The sequence below is a fragment of the Octodon degus genome, unplaced genomic scaffold (assembly GCF_000260255.1).
Source record: "Octodon degus isolate 3935 unplaced genomic scaffold, OctDeg1.0 scaffold00056, whole genome shotgun sequence".
Taxonomy (NCBI): Eukaryota; Metazoa; Chordata; class Mammalia; order Rodentia; family Octodontidae; genus Octodon; species Octodon degus.
The window spans coordinates 11833539-11849910 of record NW_004524632.1 but is presented as its reverse complement, the minus strand read 5'-3'; the positions used below and the strand labels follow the sequence as shown (position 1 = coordinate 11849910).

Genomic DNA, 16372 nt, shown 5'->3' with positions numbered 1-16372 from the left:
CTTTCTTTCTTTCTTTCTTTCTTTCTTCTTTCTTTTGCACAACCAGGGATTGAACTCAGGCCCTTGCACTTACCAGGCAAGCGCTTATTCTACTGAGCCATCTCCCCGGTGCCCCCAGGTCTTCTTTTTGTTTTATTTTTTGTCTTTTTGAGACAGGGTTGTTCTATGGAGTTCAGGCTGGCCTTGAGCTCCAGCTTCCTGAGTACTGGGATTACAGGTACGCAGCATAACACGCGGATTCCAGATCTTTTATTCTTTGGGATCAGGTCTTGCTAAGTTGTCTAAGCACCCAGGCTAGACTCCAGCTTACCGTTCTCCCGCCTCGGTCCCTAGAGTGCTGAAATCGCAGGCATGCACCCCCCACTGCACCCACTTTCGGGCAGTTTGTCAGTTGGCCACAAAACACAGTCCAGGCCAGGGTATAGCTCAACGGCACAGCGCCTGCCCGGCAAGCACAAGGTCCTGAGTTTGATTCCTGGCACCAAAAAAAGACAAAGCAGCCTGTGTCAGAAAAAATGACGATTGCCTAAAACCACATGTGCCAAGGAAGGTCCAAGAACCCTACTCTGGAACCCTGGGCGTATGGCTCCCTATCCAGGTGTGGCCAGATGGCAAGGAGCCCCTGGCAGCAGAGGCTGGCGCTGAGAAGCGGTAGAGCCCTCTCCCCCAACCCTGTCCCCACGAGGAGGGGCTGTGGGCATGGCCGAGCTGCCCCCCCCGCCTGGCTGGTGCCTACCTTGCTCAGCCGCCCAGGCCAGCTGCTTGCTCACAGCCTCCGGGATCACGTTGGTGGCCTCCTCATCTTGGAACAGCACCTGCACCTGCTGTAGGTCACCAGCAAACAGTGCACTGTGCACGGCGGAGTCGCAGCGGCGGCGGCGGGGCCTGGCACGCCAAGCCCGGGCCTCGGTAGAGCCCCTGTGTCTGCAGCAGCGATGGGCTGCTGCCCGCCGTCGGTCCTCCCACTCCAGCCACTCCCGCTGCAGGCGGAGGCCACACGGGGCTGTGGCTGTGAAGGGGAAGCTCTGTGCGGCCATGGCCCTGGGGCCGGCTGAGCTGTGCCCACTGGCCCAGCAGGGAGCCCTGGGGCAGCTGAAGCTATAAATAGGCCAGCTGCTGGGTAAGCACCGTGCAGGCTCCGACCGGGGCAGGGCCAGGCCTCTCAGCTTGGCACGGGGAAGGTGGCAGACGCTGAGGTGACAAGCGCAGTGGCTGCACATAGGCCCTCATCTACCTGCAGGCCCAGAGCCTCAGGGGACAAGGTCACTGCCACTGTGCTCAGGCCCTAACCCTGCATCAGCTGCAGGAACCTGCTCTGGGCCGCACCTGGTGGCTTCCTGCCCGCAGTCCCCGCCACCCACCCCGGCTTGCCACCGCAGGACTTGGGGGTCACGTCCCCGAGTCCACCCCAAGGTCAGCTGCTGGGGACAGGTGTCGCTCAGCAACCCCAGGGTTCCTGCCCCATCACAGGATCCTCAGTCCCTGCCAGGGAGACGTTCATTTGCTACCTGCAGGTGGCAGGTGCCAGGTTCTGCCAGCCCTACCTTTGTCAGGTGGGAGCTAAGCGGACACCAGGTGGCAGGGACTGAGCACAGGGCCCGCAGGGGGCCATGGGGAAGGCCTGGGGCTGCTGTCTGTGTGTGGGGAGGAGACCAAGCTGTTCCCATGGCAGCTGCAGAGAAGCTGCCAGCTGGGGGGGGGGCACCGCAGCCATGTCCCCAGGTGCGGGGGAGCAAGCAAGGCTAGTGACTGCGTGGGCATCTCTGCCCTGTGCTTGCTGCTGTCCCAGAGTCACCAGGCAAGAGGAACACGGCTTCAGCCTGAGGCTGACAGCACAGGCTTCATCCACACTGGCGCCAGCAGCAGCTGAGTCTGAGGCCTGAGATGAGGGATGGAGACCCCAGGTATCCTGGCCTGGGGCAGTCCTGCCCCACTGAGGGACCAAGGTCACACTGCCCTGGGTCCTGGGTGGACCTCTGGCCTTCAGCATAGTGTGGTCGATGGTGAGCAGCGTGCCACAGGTGAGACGCGAGCTGGGCGTGCAGTGCCCGCCGAGAGATCCTCTCGGCACTGCTGTCCCTGCATCCTCAGAAACAAGTGACACAGGGCTGGTGAGATGGCTCAGTGGTCTGGAGCACCTACTTGGAACAAGCTAGGCTAGGCGGAGCACAGGGACCGCGGTTCAATCCCCCAGCGCCACATGCCAGCCAGCCCCGCCCCCTGGTGGGCAGAGCTGGCCACACACAAAATAAATGAATGAATGAATGAATAAATAAATCTTTAAAAAAAAAAAAAAAAAAAAAAAGAAACAAGTGACACAGACAGTTGCATTGTGCTGTGCTTAGCCTACTGAGCTGTCTCAGAGCTTTATTTAAGTTTGGACCAGGGCAGAATGTGGCCCTGGGTCCCCCTGTGCGGCTGTAGTGCTGGGAAGGGACAAGAACACAGGTGCCAGCCTCTTGTGTCCCTCAAGGGGCAGGGGCATCTGGTGGGCAGGAGAGGCGGTGCCAGGGCAGGGGCAGGGCCGGACTGGGCTTGGCCAAGGGCTGGTATGCCAGTGCCCTGGAAGCTAAGGCCCCAGTACACGGTCTGAGAAGACTGATTCAGTCAGGGCCCAGCAGAGTGCGCTGGGCCTGGCTCCGTCTTGGCTGCCTTCTCCCACGCTGGGCCTCCCGGATGTTGCTCAGGTGCAGACACGGGCGGCTGCTCACAGTGGTCCTGCTGTAGGGTGGTCTGAACTGCAGCTGTCACTGAACAAGTCCTCAGGCAGCTCCATCAGGAGTCCGTCCAGGTCATCTGTGGGGACAGGGTGGGGACAGCACTAGAGCACTGGGTGGCCCAGGCCAATGGCCTGAGGCTGCCCTCGCCTCAGTCTCTCCCAAGAGCAAGAGGATCTCTTCTTCTTTCTATTCAGAGGCACAGTGCCTGGTGGGGGGCACAGGGCCCCTGGGGAGACCCAGACACCATGTTCAGGAACAGCTAGGGGTGGGGACAACAGGAGCCCCAAAACAGACCCCATGGTCAATGGCAGCACTGAAGCTGGGAGGCCGAGGCAGAAGGATTTCTGCAACTCTGAGGTTGCCTGAGCTGCTCAGCAAGACCTGGCATCCAACAGCCAGAAACCAAGGTGCCAGTGTGCTGACCCCGCAGCCCGGCGAGGGCGCAGCCTCTGACAGCCCCAAGAACAGCGCGCAGGCTCAGGCTCCGCTTAGGACACAGCCTCACGCCCAGAGAAGCCCCACTTCTTGGCAGATCAGGGAGGTCCAGAGCCTGTCATGGCCTAAGCTCACTCCAGGGGCTGCGCCACTCCATGGCCCAGGAGGAAGCGTCAGTCTGGGGCGAGGCAGTGTGGGCACCCACCTGTTGCCCTGTACTCAGGAGGCTGAGGCTGGAGGACAGCAAAGCTGAGCCCAGCCCAGTGATGGAGCAGGCTACCTCAAGACAAGACCGAAGTATGAACGGCTGGGATGCGGTGCGCCCCAGGCTTGCAGGACCAAGAGGAAAAGGATCCCTACTGCAGCGCTAGGTCCTCACCTGTGTCCAGGGCCTCCTCCTCAGGGGCCATGAGCCCCAGGCCCCGCCCGGGCTGCAAAGCCACATCCAGCTGGAGTCTTCCCTGGGGACTTCCTGGGCCCTGGGGGCAGAGGACCGGGCACCGAGTGGAACAGGAGAGGACAGGGGCGCCAGGCCAGGTCACAGACTCCAGCCTACAGGTCCCCGTGGAGCTCCCCGGTGCCTGGGCAGGCTGTGACTGGTGAGATGCTCAGAACAAAAGAAGATAAAAAGGGCATGATTCAGTGCCAGGGCCAAGTGCCCCCCCCCCCAAAAAAAAAGGAGAGAAAGCCACAGCAAAGCTCAGTCCTGGGCGAGTGGCCGGAAGGAGGAGGGGCAGGCAGCCTAGTGCTGTCCCCAGTCACCAGGTCAGACAAGCTCGTCCTGCGGGTGTGAGGACAAGGCTCAGCCCAGGTCACAGTGGGTGCAGTGAGGCCCTCTGGCCAGGCAGACCTGGGGACAGAACCTGTTTGTCCCCACCTCCCGGGGGTTAGGACCCTTTCCTGCCAGCAGAGGCGAGGACCATGGTGTCATGGCCATCCACAGACACCTCAGCAGGTCTGATCTGGGTCACCCTCTGCCACCTCATGGTCACCTCTCAAAGTCCAGGCTGTCCCTTCCTGCGGCATGGGCAGCAGACCGGCTGAGGCCCTCCTCCCAGTGCCTGTCCCTCCCTACCCTGCCCCTCACCTCAGGGATGGGCTCCTGTGGGCCAAGCAGGTCCCTGTCCCTGGAGTCCGGGCTGTAGATATGGATCAGGTTGCTGGGTGTCACGTTGAGGTAGTGGCTTCGGAGGGATGGGGAGAACACCCCAACCTGCAAGCGGGGTGGTGGTGTCTGATGGGGCCACCCAGGGCACCAGTGTCCCACTCTGGCCCCTCCTCAACCCAGGCACAGCCCCTGCCATGCAGCCGTAAGAGCCCTGTGCGGCTTGCCAAGGCACAGGCCGGTGGCACAGTGGCCTCTACCTGCTGTAGCAGCAGCACAGCGCCCGGCCTCAGCTCGCCCCGCCGCGCCTCCAGCAGCGCCCGGTGCACGGTCCCCCGCATCTCCCCTGCAACGTCATGCGGCTGTCAGCCCCGACCGTGTGCTCCGTGGCCCAGCGGCAGCACCTGCTGCTCCATCCGCAGGGGCCTCACCTGTGGGGTCTCTGAGAACCACGCTGGCGTCCACGGTGCTGTGAGTCAGGGACTTGACCAGCACTGCCATGGTGGGCACCTTGTTCCCGGGGAGCTGCTTCAGGGCTGCCTGTGGGAAAGCGCTGCCACCCTGGGCCTGGCACAGGGACTGCGGCTAGGTGCTGGCGCCCACCTCCTCGGCGACAGGAAGCTGGGCAACCTGGGACACAGGCCACGGCCTGGGCACTCCGGGAGGGCGTAAGACTGTGGACTCTGGCTGCCTACCGGGCCAGAGGGACAGGGCCCTCACCTTCCGCAGCACCATGGCCACACTGCAGGTGTGCAGGAAGCACGCAGGGTCACTGTCGTCCAGGCCCAGGGCCGCCTTCATGGCCAGCCAGGGCCCATGCCCGAAGTCCTCCGCTGCCGGTGCCTGAGAGCTGGTGACGGTAGCCTGCCCCGCAGAAAACGGCATGGGTCCCCCCGCCATGGCGCTGCCCACCGCCCACCTGGTCAGCACCTGCTGCACCCCACAGGCTCTGACCTGCTTGTCACAAATGCACAGGAGTGTGGGAAGAAAGAGGACTACAGGCTGTGAGGGCAGAGGAGGGAATCAGTGTCGCAGTCCTAAAGGGACCACTGAGGCCGGGTGAGGGCCGCCTCCTACCCAGGAAGGCAAAAGGAAAGCCCCAGATACGATCTCGTTGCTTCATGTGTGCTTGATTTTTTTTTTTTTTGGTACCGCAATTGAACTCAGAACTCGTGCTTGCCAGGCAGACGCTGTGGCCCTGAGCTACATCCCCAGCCCTTTGTGTTTGAGGCAGGGTCTCACTGTGCAGTCCAGGCTGGCCTTGAACTTGCGACCCTCCCGCGCTGGGATCACAGCTGTGTGCACCACCCTGGTCTAACGAGATCCCCTAGCGTAACACACCCTTCCTTTCTCGGCTGTCATCTCGCCCTGCCCCAGCCACCAGGCCAGGCACCCAGCGGCACAGCCCCGCAGTGCTATGCAGGAAGGTCAGGGATGCCACCCCCCAGGGCTGTTCGACAGTCCAGTCACCTCTGTGCGGAGCTTGGCCCGTGCACCGTGGGCCGGGGTCTGCGGCGTGGAAACCATGATCTCCTCAGGATTCCTCTCACCATGCTGTGGGGAGGAGGTGCTCAGGAGACTCCAGGGACCAGGGCACCCCAACAGCTCCCGGTGGGGAAGACGGTGGGCATGCGTGGGAGCTGGGCTGCAGAGCAGGGCTAGCGTGCAGCCGAAGGCCAGACTGGCTCAGCCCTGATTGCTGCGGGCTGGAAAGAGGCCCTCAGATGGCAGGGAGAGTGGGCACGCTGGCGTATGCCTGTAACCCAGCACTCAGGAGGCTGAGGCAGGAGGATCCCAAGTTCAAGTCATGCGGGGAACTGAGCCATTTGGTGAGACCCAGTCTGAAAAAATACAAACAGGCTGGGGACATAGTTCAGTGGAAGGTCCTGGGCTCAATGCCAAAAATCAAGGCAAGATGAAAGCTACCACCACAGTCCGGCCTCCTCCGCCAGGCCGGACCCGACTTAGTCCTCTCTGTCCTTCCCAGGAAAGCCCCTCTGATCACCTGTCCCCTCCCTACTCACCCGCCTGAGCCCCAGGCAGGGCGGCCCGAGCTAGCCCTGCTCACGCGGTGCCCTGTGCCCGGCCCTGGCTCACACCTGCTCTGGCCGTGCCGAGCCTGAGCCCAGGATGGCAGGCTCCTCAGCAGCGGGAGTGAGGTCCCCTCAGCACAGTGCCAGGCATCCCAGCCACATGCGCTGCTTGAGGGGTGTTCTGCCTGCTGCCTGCCCACATTTTAAACTAATTTCCTCCCTTCCTCCCTCCGCAGTGCTGGGGCTGAGCCCGCCTCCTGGAAGGACCACAGGGCCTTGGTGTTTGTGCTCTTCTTCCATGGTGCCGGAGTCTGCCCCCCTCATCCTTGGCCCTGGAAGACTCTGGTGGTCACCCCTTACCATCTCACCTGCTGTGGCAGGAGCCCGGCTGGGCCGGGGAAGCGGCGTGTGCGGGAACAGGCTGGGACCCGGGTGGTGGCAGTGACCAGCTGGACCAGGTGGTTGGTGACAACTGGTATCTGCAGTGAGGAGCGGGTCCCTCTCGGGGTGTTGATGGGTGAGGATACAGGAGTGCAGGGTGGCAGGGCTGCCCTACAGGAAGCTGCTGGGCCTGCCCTGGGGGCGGCAGGGTACAGGCCAGCACCTGCACAGGTACGGGGAGGAGGCCGGGTGCAGCCATGGCTGGGGGTCCCCAAGGGGCTGAGCGGCTGGGGAAGGTGCCCTGGCAGGGTGGCATCTGCACGGGTGACACCAGGCCTCAAGAGTGGACGTGGTATCCTGGGGGGCCCACTGGGTGCTGGGGGCGCCAGGGGGGCCGGTGCAGCAGCAGGGCCTGAGATCAGCCCACTCAATCCCAGGATGCGGGCCCTTTTAGCTGGAGCGGGGCCCCTGGCGTCAGCCCCGAGCTCCAGCTCCAGGCTGGCCAGGACCTCATCCAGATCGCCCTGGGCTGGTCCCCCCCAGGCCCCATGTGTCCTCTGGCCACCTGCCCAGTTGCTAGAAGTCAGGCACAGCCTCTGGGGGTCGCTGGGGGCACTGGGAACCCTGGGGACAGTGCGGCAAAGTCCCAAGGCAGGTGGGCACTGTGCCACCGAAGCAGCCGCGGGGCGCAGGGCTGGTGGGCTTGGGCTCCGTGGGCACAGGCCGGAGGACGCACAGGCCAGGCGCCCTTCTGCGCCAGCAAGCTGGTTTTCGGCATCCTCCACGGCAGACAAGAAATCCTGAGGGAGACAGAGGCAGTCTCGAAGTCTGGAAACTGACGCAGCAGCCCACCCCCACCACGCAGGCCCGGCCCACGCGTGCAGACACATGGAGCAGGCACCAAAGCCAGGTGTGGCCTCATTGTCCCAGGGTGAGTCTCCGCCAGGTCCCATCAGAAACACCAAGTTGGTTTTTGTTTCGTGTTTGAGGCAGGGTGTCACTACATAGCCCGGTGTGGCCTTGGACCTGCAGCAATCGCCCTGCCTCAGCCTCCTGAGTGCAGGGATCAGAGGCACGTGCCACTACACCCACCCTCTCAGAAAGGCCAAGGCACCAGCAGCTTCTCCCTTTTTAATGGAAGGAACAGCTGGAAAAGCAAATGTCCTGGGCTACTAAGGGGTCTGCAGGGTCACCAACACCGTACCCCACCCCACCGCCGCCGCCCTTCCCTAGCCCCTGCCTGCAGCGTGCCAAAAGCCGTAGAAACCCCAAAGCTGAACACAGCTGCTCTGAGCTGCATCAGATGCGCTTTGGGGGAGAGAAGGCGACACCAGTCCCACTGCTTGCCCTTGTGACTTGAGGGAGTGGGGCCACCCTGTTCCGATGAGCTCAGTCAGTACTCTCGAGGAACGGGGCTGCAGAAGCAGCAAACCCCACAAAGGAGGTCAAGGGCCAGCTCTCGAGAGCTCCTGGAGGACATGTGTCCTGGCCTGGGGAGGGCCAGGGCTGGCTGGCCACCGTCACACAGCAGAGCTCTGAAACATCAAGCTCGGCATGGGAACACTATCTTGCAGCACTTGGGAGGCTGAGGCAGGAGGATCGTTGTGATCTCAAGCCCAAGCTGGGCTAAAAGAAACCATCAAAAACCAGAAAATATCAATCCCTGGTTTCAAAAAAAAAAAAAAAAAAAAAAAAAAAAAAACCACCAGAAAATAAAAATAAGAGTCCTTAAAAATAAAATAAAAGTCCTTCCTTCACATTCTGCTCCACCCTCGCTGTCCCAGCCTGCCTGGTGAGGCCCAAGGAGTGATGTTCCCCCTTCTTGGCAAGGTGCCGAAGCTGAAGGTAGCTGTGGGCAGGGCAGGCAGCTCTGAATCTTTGTGGACATTAACAGCAGCCCCGCGTGACAGCAGAAAGGGGCCATGCTGACCAGCTGTCCAGGTATCGCCCATCCCCTCCTGCTGTGTCCCATCGCGTGCCACCATCGCTCCTGCTAGGGATGAGGCACAGTGACCCCACGTGCAGACCTCACTGAGCTGGGCCAGCACCTGTCCCATGCTGCACATCTGAATGACCTGATGACTCCTCTGGGGACACATGGAAGGCAATGCTGGGTCCCTGTAGAGGCTACATGGTCACCTCCCCACAGTGCAGGAACAGCCTGAGGACCAGGCAACCCAGACAGGTGTGCTGGTTCCTAGGCCCAGTAGTGCCCTTCGGAAACACTCCTGCTGGCCCAGAAACCCTTTGGTGTGTTTTCTCAGTCTCACTGTATCGCTTAGGCTGGCCTTGATCTCGCTGGGATCCTCCTGCCTCAGCCTCCCCTGAGCTGGGCTGACAAGTGTGAGTCACTGAAATTCTGATTAAAATGGCAAGTGGCAGTGAGCACCCTTCCTTGCGCGCAAGAGACAGTGGAAGCCTGGGTGTGGGCTGTGATCCCAGGTCGCAGGCTGCCCAGGAACATGCTGTCCCCTGCTGTCCTGGCCTCTGAGGACAGCAAATGCAATCACGGCCCTGCCCAGCCCAGGACAGGGCCCTCACCGGGTGACATGTGACCGGTGCCCGGCTGCTGGGGATGGGCAGGCTGACTCCGGCTGTGCACTGCTTTCGGGACCAGGCTGACTCTGGAGCCCCCCACAGCTGTTGGGGGGCGGGGTCCACATCGAGCAGCAGAGGGCTGGCGGCGGGCCCCAGTGTCAGCCTGCCTCTGCCGAGACGCAGCCTCCGTACACCCTCTCACCTCATCCTCGAACTCCTCATCCACAGAGAACAGGGTCCAGGGGCTGCAGGCCCCGTGGCGAGCAGCGGACAGGGCTGAGGCTGCCTGGCTGCCCTCCGGCCCGGAGGGGGCGGGTGGGGGGTGGCGCTGGTGCTGCAGAAGGGCAGGGAGGAGACAGCCTCTGCTGGAAGACCAGATGACTTCCACGTCTTCCTTTCAGATTTGAGTCCAGATTTTGAACTTAACCACTACTGTAACCACTTTACAGGTAACATGAGACCCAGAAAGAAAAGCTCTTGTGGTTGCCTTTTTTTTTGGTACCAAGAGCTCACATTTGCCAGGCAGGGGCTGTGCCAGTGAGCTCTATCCACAGCCCTATTTTTATCTTTTTTTTTTTTTTTTTACCTTTTCTTTCTTTCTTTCTTCTTTTTTTTAATGTGTTTGTGGCAGGGTCTTACTACGCTGCTCAGACTCATGGTGATCCTCTTGTTTTCAGCCTCCCCCATGCTGGGATTACAGGCATGTGCCACCACGCCTGGGGCAGGGCTGACAAGGCATGCAGTGCCTGGATCCAACCTCAGCCCCTGCGCTTGCCTAAGCTTGCCTAAGCAGGCACTTCAGTCTGATGAGCTATCTCACTTTTTTTTTTTTCTTTTATTCTTTTGTCTTCTTGAGACAGGGTCTTGCGACACAGCTCAGGCTGGCCTTGAACTCATTCTTGTAGCCCAGGTGGGATGATCCTCCTGCCTCTGCCTCCCAAATGCTGGGATCATAGGCATGTGTCACCACGCCCGCCTGTTTTTTGTTTGCTTGTTTTTTGAGAATGGGTCTTGCTATGCAATTCTGGCCTTGAGCTCACTTTGCGTAGCCTACGCTAGTCTCTCAGCAATTCTCCTCCCTCAACCTCCTGAGTGCTGGGATTAAAAGCATGCATCCCACAAGAAAGTGGGTTGTTGTTTTTTTTTTTGGTGGGACCTCAGGCCCCAGCACTTGCCAAGCACTTAAAGAAAAGAGTTTAAAAAGAAGAAAAAACCCAGCCAGGTCTGGCGCTGGCCACCTATAAACCCTGCACGCAGGAGGCCAAGGCAGAAGGATCACTACCCGTAACCTGGGGTGCATGGTGAGTTCAAGGCCAACCTGGACTAGGTAGTGAGACCGTTTTTATTACAGAATTTGACCTTTCAAGCATGAAATCTTCCACGCAGACACACAAAACAGTTGCAGCTACTCGTTCGGGGGTTTTGTGGCGCTTTCCTTCTGCTTTGTTACTTTCGCTAACGTTTTCCTCTTCGGGCACTTCCATCTTTAAGTTGTGTAAGTTTCCTTTTTCCTGTTTCTTTTTTTGAGACAGGGTCTGGTTCCCTAGCCTAGGAAGGCTGAAGCTCACGGCAACCCTCCTGCCTCGGCCTCCCGCGGACAAGCATTTGGCACACAAGCTCCGACCCCAAACCCGTCCAGGCCGCCCGCCGCCGATCAGGGACCGAGCCCGAGCGGAAGAAAAAAGTGAGGCCCGTGGACGCTCGGCGGTCCCCCCCCCCCGCCGCCTCCTTGACCCGCCCCTCCCGCCCGGTGCCCGTTACCATGGAGACGTGGGCCCGGTCGACCCCGCTAGACGAGCCGGTTCGAAGTCGCCGCCACCGGAGGCTCCGCCTCCTTAAGGAGCAAGACGGGTTTCTCGCCCTCCGACTTCCGGCCCAGCTTAAAGGGGAGGCGCGTGCGCGCTAGGTCGCCCTCCGGTGCTTGCTTGAGTGTAGCGGAACAATTCTTGGTCCCCCTCCCCCCGGGCGCTGCCACCAAGGCGCGCTCCTCCAAGGACCCGGGCTGTTGTCTCAGTCCTCACCCTGCTCGCTGATTCTGCGGCTCTCGCTCATCTCGCAGGCGAATTCTCCAGCGCCGCCTGCACCCGATCATCCCGCAGCACCGGGTCCGGCCCACCGCTTCTCTTTTGTTGTTTTGAGGCAGGACCTTGCTGTGCAGTCCGGACTGGCCCCAAGCTCGCAGCTATCCTCCTGCCACAGCCTCCCGAGTGCCAGGATTACAGGCATGCCTAATGTATGCAGTTAGCTTTTCTTGTGCAGTGCTGGGATCTGAACCCTGAGTCTTGCGCACACTAGGCAAAGCTCCCTGCTGGGCGGCAACCTGGCCCCAGTGGCGTCATCTGTAGAGGGGCTGAGGTCTCCAAATGCAACGTCCTGGCCTTTCTGCACTCTCACCCGGCGGTGCAGGCCCGTCCCCAGGTGCTTGGGCAAGAGCCCGGGTGAGCCCCGTACCCCAGCCCCGAGGCCTTCCAGCACCTGCGGACACCCACGCCCCTACACAAGGACCTGAGGCACGGGGTCACAAGTCCCCTGGAGGTGTTCCAAGCAGCTGTGCCTATGCAGTCGTCCCAATCCCCAGGTACTGCATACCAGTATTCAGACCTACAAGCTTCTGTGTGAAGTACTGTGGTCCACCTCTGTGGCAACCATCCAAGTTCTTCCCAGCATGTGCAAGGGCCTCCATTGACCCACCCTCCTCCCTGGTCCCCGGAGATGACCCAAAACACCCGGCCCTTGTCTCTGGTTCACCTGCCCTCAGCACCATTGCCTCTCCACTTGCAATCTTCCCCAAGCCCCTGGTCCTTTGCTGCCTCCAGGAAGCCTTCCCTGATTGCCTCCCAGATTTGGCTTCCTCAGCTCCCCGCTTTGGGGTCACCTCCCTGCAACTTAGCTCTGCCATGGCCCTTTGATCTCGAAGTCCCTTGCACCCCACCCAGGGACGCCACTCATTCCAGCAAAACTGTGCCTTCTCTCCTTGGGAGCCAGCTCCCTAGATGCCGAGCTAACGCTGACTGAATGTCTTAGTGAGTCTGGAGGAGCTGGGGAGTCTTGAACACCTGCAGTTGTTAAGAAGGCGTGGGCTCTGCTGCAGGGACTCAGGAGCGCAGCTGCAGAGTTGCTTCTTCTGGGAACAGAATTTGGCCTCTTCCTTCCGGTTTCCCGGGGGTGGAAGCATTCCTGGTTTCACCAGACCTGTGGTGTCACCGGCCTCCCGCAGCTGGCCCAAACAAGCAGAGACTTCGCTGTGCTTAATTCTCAGGAGTGCAGCATACAGCGCGGATGCCGACAGGTCCTGCACCCGTGTGAGTGAGGTTGAGGGCGCGTGAGGGTGCAGGACGCAGCCTGCCTGCTGCCTGGGCGGGGCACGTGGCTGCCCCTCCCCCTCTCCAGAGGCTCTGCATCAGCCTGTCAGTGACGCGGGCAAGGTGAATCATTCATGAGACTCAGCTGTCCGTTGGCACGTCACCAGCCCCCCCAGGACGAGGACGCCAGCCTCACGCACTGCAGATGTCGGAGGCACTGACGCCATCAGGCTGGGCCAGGCTGGAGAGCCACCCCCCTGGCCGGGTCCCCTCCCTTGGTGGGGCGGGCGGCTGGCTGAGTCATCGCGGGCTCTAGGGACAGGACTGCAGCCCTCGCCCACGGTGCCCCCAGCCTGTCCCAGTCGGTCCCCAGGGCTGGCTGGGTCAAGCAGGGGACTGGCGCTGGTTGCAGGTAGCTGCAGCCTGCGTCTCAGCCTCCTGCAGAAACCCGAGGACCGGGCTGGCCGCCGCAGGGGTGGGTGGATGGGACGGTGGTGAGTCTCCTGGCCCCTCTCCTGAGACTTTGGGCCTGGGCTGCTTCTCTGCCCACCTCCTGCATCAGCCAGCTCAGGGACAGCAGGGTCAGCAATGTGGCGCCCTGCGACAGAAGCCCACAAAAGCCCTCTGAGCGTAGCCTTTGCCCAGCGTGAAGGCCAGGCCGGATCCTCAGCACGGACAGACAGACACTGGAACCCCATCACCAATCGGGGATGGAAGGAAGAAGCAGTGAGCCAGGAGGGCGCAGGCGTGCAGGACTGTCAGCAGCACCGGAGAGCCGGAGGCAAGGTCTCTACAGCCCAGCTGTGGCCACGGAGCGAGGCTGGCTCAAAATAAAGAATAAAGTGAAAAAGGCTGGGGACAGAGCTTGTGGGAAGGCCTGAGCCCAAGCCCTGGACCACAGGAAAGTGGGGAGAGAGGCCAGGAGCACTCAGCGGAGAGCTCCTGGGTGTGATCCCCAGAACCTCAAAGTATTTGAAAACTACTCATACAGTTAGTAACAGGTTCTCAGAGCTCATGGGCTTACAGATTTCAAAATGTTTTATTTTTCCCTTTGTAGACTCCTGTGCCGCCCCCTCATTCTTTGCCTTTTTCTTTTCACAGTGCTGGGGCTTTAACTTTGGCACCAAGCCACACCCCCAGCCACCCCTCTCCTCCCCTGTGCTTTGCTTATTTTGAGACAGGGGCTCACAACACAGTCCAGGCTAGCCTGGAATTTGCAGTCCTCCTGGCTCAGCCTTCAGAGCACTGGGGTGGCCAGCGTTTGCCTCACGTTCAAGCCGAGTCTAGGCTACGGAGTGAGTTCAAGATCAGCCGAGCTGCATAGTAAAGCCGTATTTTGAAGAAAAAAAAAAAAAAAGTCATGCTTTTTTACTGTGCAAAAGTACTTACCCTGTTAAGTGTTTGAAGGAGCTGTTGTCAGGTGGTGACAGGATTTAATGGTAAATGGCTAAATCTGGGTGATAAAAGTGTTCTGAAAGTGGACTGTGGCAGGCTTGAAAGGCTTGGCAAGTTCACTGTCGGTGTCAGAGGTGGGGACTCAGAAGTGGGCAGATGTCACATTCTCTGTGCTGCACTGCAGGGCCATCTTTTGGAAAGCTTTGAAAAGCTGTCCCACGAGTCCTAGGCTGGGTGTGCGCTGGGCCCGGGCCTGGGTCTGAGGGGGCAGTACACAGGTTGGAGTGGCCCCTCTGCCACACCGGGCATCACCCACACTCCAGCAGTGACCATTGCGCTTACCCCAGGGGAGGGCGGGGAAGAAAGGACACTGCACTGTGATGGTGGGCAGGGCAGGGCAGGGCAGGGCAGGGCAGGGCAGGGAGACGCTACCAGGCACGGGGAGTCTGAGACACCCCATCCTAGCCCTGGGGTCTAGGGTGGCTGCACCCCTCCAATCCCCCCTCCTTACCGAGGAGGTGACGTGTATGACCTGGACACAGTCACTTTCCTTTTTTTTGAGACATGGTCTCATTGTGTGGTTCAGGCCGGCCTCACTCAGCAATCCCGAAGGCCGTGATGACAGGCATGTGCCACCACACCTGGTGAGCACGACTTTAAAGGGAAAGTTTTCCTGATGACATCTGCAACTTGAAAATTGTGGGTTTGCTGGGTGCCGCCTCCTGGGAAATGGCACGAGGCCTTTTGCAGCACCTCTCTGTGTCGCTCAGCCCCACCTGGGTCTTGCTTTTGCGTGTCCCTGACCTCGGGGCCCAGGATTCCCCCCGGGTCTGCACCGTCCCAGGGGCAGACGCAGCTCTAGAGAGACCTGCACAAGCAGCGCACCTGGGAAGGGCTGTTACTCGCACCTCACTGTGGGTGTGGCCTTGGCCCGGAGCAGGCAGGTGGCACCCTGGGCCCTGGGCCAGGTCCACCGGGGGCAGGGTACGACAGCACGCCCCTCCACTGGCCCTTAGATCACAGCTCCTCCTACAGCTTGGGGGGTGGGAGGGCACCACGTGGACCACTCCAATCTTTTTTTTTTTTTTTTAAATGTATTTGGTACAGGGTCTGCAGGGTCTCACTACACAGCTCAGAATCATAGTGATTCTCCTGTTTTCAGCCCCCCAAGCACCTTCTCAGGGTTCCCTGGGGGCGGGGCCGGTGGCTGTGCTCTGCCTAAGCAGGCGCATTAGTCCCCTGACCTATCTGGCCGGCCCTTCATAAGACCAGTCCAATCTTGTCCCCAGCCCCTGGCAGGAGGCTCTTGGTCAATGGGCTCTATCTTTATTTTAAGCCTTTAGTGCACTTACTAGGTGTCAAGACAAATGTCCATTGCACCAAGAGTAATTTTTATTCTTTTTCTGACACAGAGTGTCACTATGTGGCCCAGGCTACCTTCAAATGGCCAGTGGCCCTCCTACCTCAGCCTCCCAAGTGCTGGTGAAGCCGGATGAGACCTTCCCCATCATCATTCACGCTGCCTTTTCACAGATGAGGATACAGAGGCAGGGGCGTGGTGTGGTGGGAGCAGAGGGACAGGAGGGCACTGCCACCCCTCTTCCACGTGTCAACTGGATGGATGGACCCCCAGGAACCTCAAATAAAGTGGACCAGACTGCCCTCCAAGGCTGCTTCGGGGACAATGAGGCAGGAGTGGAGTCCAGAGGCCCTGACTGGAAGATTGCACCTGAGAAATCTGAGGTGGCACTGTGGAGGAGGTGGTGCCTCTGTGGGGAGGGCTGTGGTGCCACCTCCAGGCATGGGCTGATGCCCGGCTCTCCCTGTGCCCAGTCCCTTCCACCTGCCCCTGGCTCGCAGGGCCAAGTGCTGCCAAGCCACAGGGAAACTGAGGCAGGACAGAGCTCATAACCTGTTCTCTTAGTAAGTGGCCCCAGCGAGGGCGACTACCACGCTAGGGACTCCACGAAGGGTGGTGCCATTGTTGTGCCAACCTAAGCCAAGACACCTCTACTGTCTAGTGCCTGTGGGGCGCAGAGTGAACGCTGGATCGTGTCTGAGACTCTGCCCACAGGGCAGTAGGAGACTCTGCAGGGGCTCGAAGCCTGAATCCAGGCCCACACACGCTGGGGACCTGCTGCACCCCTTTTTATTTTTACCAGAGACTAGACTGGGCTCGCTGAGCAGCTAACCTCTCCAGGATAGCATAGCTGTTAAGATTCCTTCAGCTGTCCCTCGCTCCAGGCACCACGCTAGGTCATCTGCAATCCCAGCACTTCTGGAGACTGAGGCAGGAGGATCTCAAGTTTGGGCTGAGCCTGGGCCACTTGGCAGGCTGTTTCAAAACAAAACTGGTTGGGGGGTGTAGCTCAATGTGAAGCCCCTGGGTTCTGTTCCCAGGATGCACCCCCCCAAAAAAAAAAAAAAAACCAAAAAAAAAACAAAAATCAGGCCAGGCCAAAC

The 16372-nt window shown here is 60.2% G+C and overlaps 2 protein-coding genes across 2 annotated transcripts in view; both read right to left on the bottom strand.

The window, feature by feature from the left end:
* Positions 1-1037, bottom strand: part of Asb16 (ankyrin repeat and SOCS box containing 16) — a 5496-nt gene extending 4459 nt beyond the window's left edge. Inside the window, 1 exon segment of the mRNA XM_023718143.1 lies at positions 737-1037. Coding sequence (XP_023573911.1) covers positions 737-1037 — 301 coding nt within the window.
* Positions 1038-2350: 1313 nt separating this feature from the next.
* CUNH17orf53 (chromosome unknown C17orf53 homolog) lies at positions 2351-11304 on the bottom strand. The gene is made up of 12 exons (XM_023718142.1): positions 11234-11304; positions 10974-11046; positions 9415-9546; positions 9216-9314; positions 6662-7474; positions 5731-5814; positions 4981-5124; positions 4692-4800; positions 4521-4606; positions 4243-4368; positions 3535-3634; positions 2351-2796 (listed from the first exon to the last, which is right to left on the bottom strand). Exons 1-12 carry the CDS (start codon positions 11302-11304, stop codon positions 2708-2710), a joined length of 1926 nt encoding a protein of 641 aa, XP_023573910.1. The 3' UTR covers positions 2351-2707.
* Positions 11305-16372: the final 5068 nt, after the last annotated feature.